The following is a 2,543-nucleotide window of genomic DNA, read 5'->3' on the forward strand; positions in this document are numbered from 1 at the left end:
ATTAATATATTTAAACCACAGAGTAGGCTTTGAACAACATGCCAGAAGCAATGTTTTATCACGTTATGCAGATGATGCCATCCGTTTTACTTCCAACACATTTCTTACCTACCTTCATTATTTTCAGAGATTTAACAATTCAACACATCAGTCATCAGATTGAGACATTTCAACTTCTTCAACAGCAGATTTTAATGATATAAGATTATTTGGAAGTTTTCCATTGCTATATATTTTTTTATGTTTTAGGTAAACTTACCAAAGCCGGTTCAAAAATTGTTAACCTGAGAGACTATGAAGACTCTTCACAGTTATAACAGTGTTAAGAAACGAAAGATATGCACAAAGAACTCTGTTGGATTCCATTTTTATTCTTTTGCTCATTTTAAGAAAAACTGTCAATACAAAAGGTAAGAAAAATTAACGTTGAAACATAAAATCAAAGAGAGGGAAAGAAGGCATTTAGCGTGCAAACTGAGGGCAGTTTCAGAAGTGAAACAACAGCAGGGGGAAACCAGCAGCAGAGTCCAGGTGATACAGCTCAGTCCTGGGAACACTGGTCCCTCCTCAGTGTCTCTGAGACCAGCGTCTGGGAGCCCTGGGTGGCCTCACAGGTCACAGAGCCCACCTTCGTCCACTGGCCTGCAGAGAGCCTCAGGGTGCTGCTCCAGCTGTAACGAGCGTCCTGCTCCATCACCGCAGGGCCCCTGCTCTCCTCCCAGCTGCCGCCGCTGATGCCGTCCACCTTCCAGGCCAGACTCCAGTCCGAGGGGAAGCCCTTGTTGGCCAGGCACACGAGCGTGGCCTTCCCCTGCTGCAGCTCCTCATTGGAAGGGGGCAGAACCATCAAGGTGGGACGGGCTTCACCTAGGAGACACCAATCAGAACAGAGGACAGGAACCACACAGCTGTCAGTCAAACACATCACTCCTGGACACCTTTGCAGTTGAAAGCAGAGTTTCTCCTTTAAGGAGTTTCTGTCAGATGTTTTTTTCTGCTTCAGCAGTCACTCACACGTTGTTTCACTTCCCTCTCAGAAATCTGTCATGCAAATCAACACAGAGACGATCATCGTACGGAGAGACCAGAATACACTGGACTTAAAATAAAAACGCTGAAAAATCATCAAATCACTCAAACCTTTGAAATACCTATTTTTCTAACTCTTGAGTGGAAACATGAACCAAATCTATCAATAAAACATGTTTTAAATCATAAAAGGCTAAAAAATCTTAAGTGACATAATCTGCAGAAAGAGATCAGAGACTTTTGAACATTTTCATTCAAAATTCTTACAACTTCCCTTTGAGCAATTTATTCAAAATGACAAAATGAAATAAGGGCCTTTAAGAGTTATCGTTGATGTGGAATAGATATCTGAAACCAGAGAATTATTTTTTATGAATCTGAAGCTGCTGAACTGAATGTAAACGATCTGTCCTGAGATGGTACAGGAGGACAAACACAAACAGGAAAAAAATATAATGTAAAAATGTATAAATGTTTTTTTGCATTGTAAACAAAAAAAACAAATAATTCATGATTACATTACACTGTTTAGAATCGGACAGAAACTTACCTCCAACATCCAGTCTGGTTCCACCACCAAATGTGTACCACAGTGATACAAAGTCACTGAGTCGCCGTACAAAAACCTCTCACTGCACAGAGACACGGCTCTCTGACTTCAACACATCGTACTCAAACTACCAGCCCTCAAGATGCAACTTCACCTTTACAATGATAACACTCATTTACTCTGGAACAAATGATGACTTTGGCTTCAGATTTGACATTTATTTTGATACGATTTTGTGTTTCATTAAAAATTCGTTTTTAGTCTAAATACAGAGAAAAACATGCACACAAATGTTTGGGTCAGTCATTTTCAGCCTTGCATTTCAAAATAAAATAATCTCTTGACATACAAAGGGTTAATATTTGACTTACTTCCAACATCCAGTCTGGTTCCTCCACCAAATGTGTACCACAGTGATGCAAACTCATTGAGTCGCCGTACAAAAACCTCTCACTAAAGAAAGTAAAAAAAATGCTCTTATCTGCAAAACCTTCAAATGAACTGAAAAGTATAAAGAATACATTTCCATTAATATTCAAAATGAAGACATTTTATTCCGGGGATTTCTCCAGAAGCATGAACACGGTTTTAAAAACATGTCTTATTGAAAGTTAAAATAATTAACTTTATAATTGGTATAATCCAAGTCCCCAGTTAGTTAGAGCATTTCCATAAAGAGCCACTTTGCATGAGCAGCAGCATGCTCCAGTGCTCGGGGAGAGTTTAAAGTCCTGAGAGTTGAACACTGCAGGACTAACAGCTGTCCTTCATCACAACAGGAGACACAGAAATCCTCCTCCTCCTCCTCATCCAAAAACATGACTTTGATCTGCGTCCTCATCTGGACTCTCCTCCTCTGCTGCTGCTTCACAGGTAAAGTCCAGACAATCAAACTCCTCTCCTCTATGAACATCCGTCTCTCTGAAATGAAGCCCACACAACCCTGATGCTGCTTCATGTGTTT

At 40.2% G+C, this 2,543-nt stretch overlaps 1 gene segment (V, D, J or C); it reads right to left on the reverse strand.

The window, feature by feature from the left end:
• Nucleotides 1-351: 351 nt before the first annotated feature.
• LOC109979995 (Ig kappa-b4 chain C region-like) lies at nt 352-2,166 on the reverse strand. The segment is given in 2 exon segments: nt 352-867; nt 1,951-2,166. A coding segment is annotated over 1 exon segment (306 nt).
• Between the last annotated feature and the right edge of the window lie 377 nt (nt 2,167-2,543).

The sequence above is a fragment of the Labrus bergylta genome, chromosome 9 (assembly GCF_963930695.1).
Source record: "Labrus bergylta chromosome 9, fLabBer1.1, whole genome shotgun sequence".
Lineage (NCBI taxonomy): Eukaryota > Metazoa > Chordata > Actinopteri > Labriformes > Labridae > Labrus > Labrus bergylta.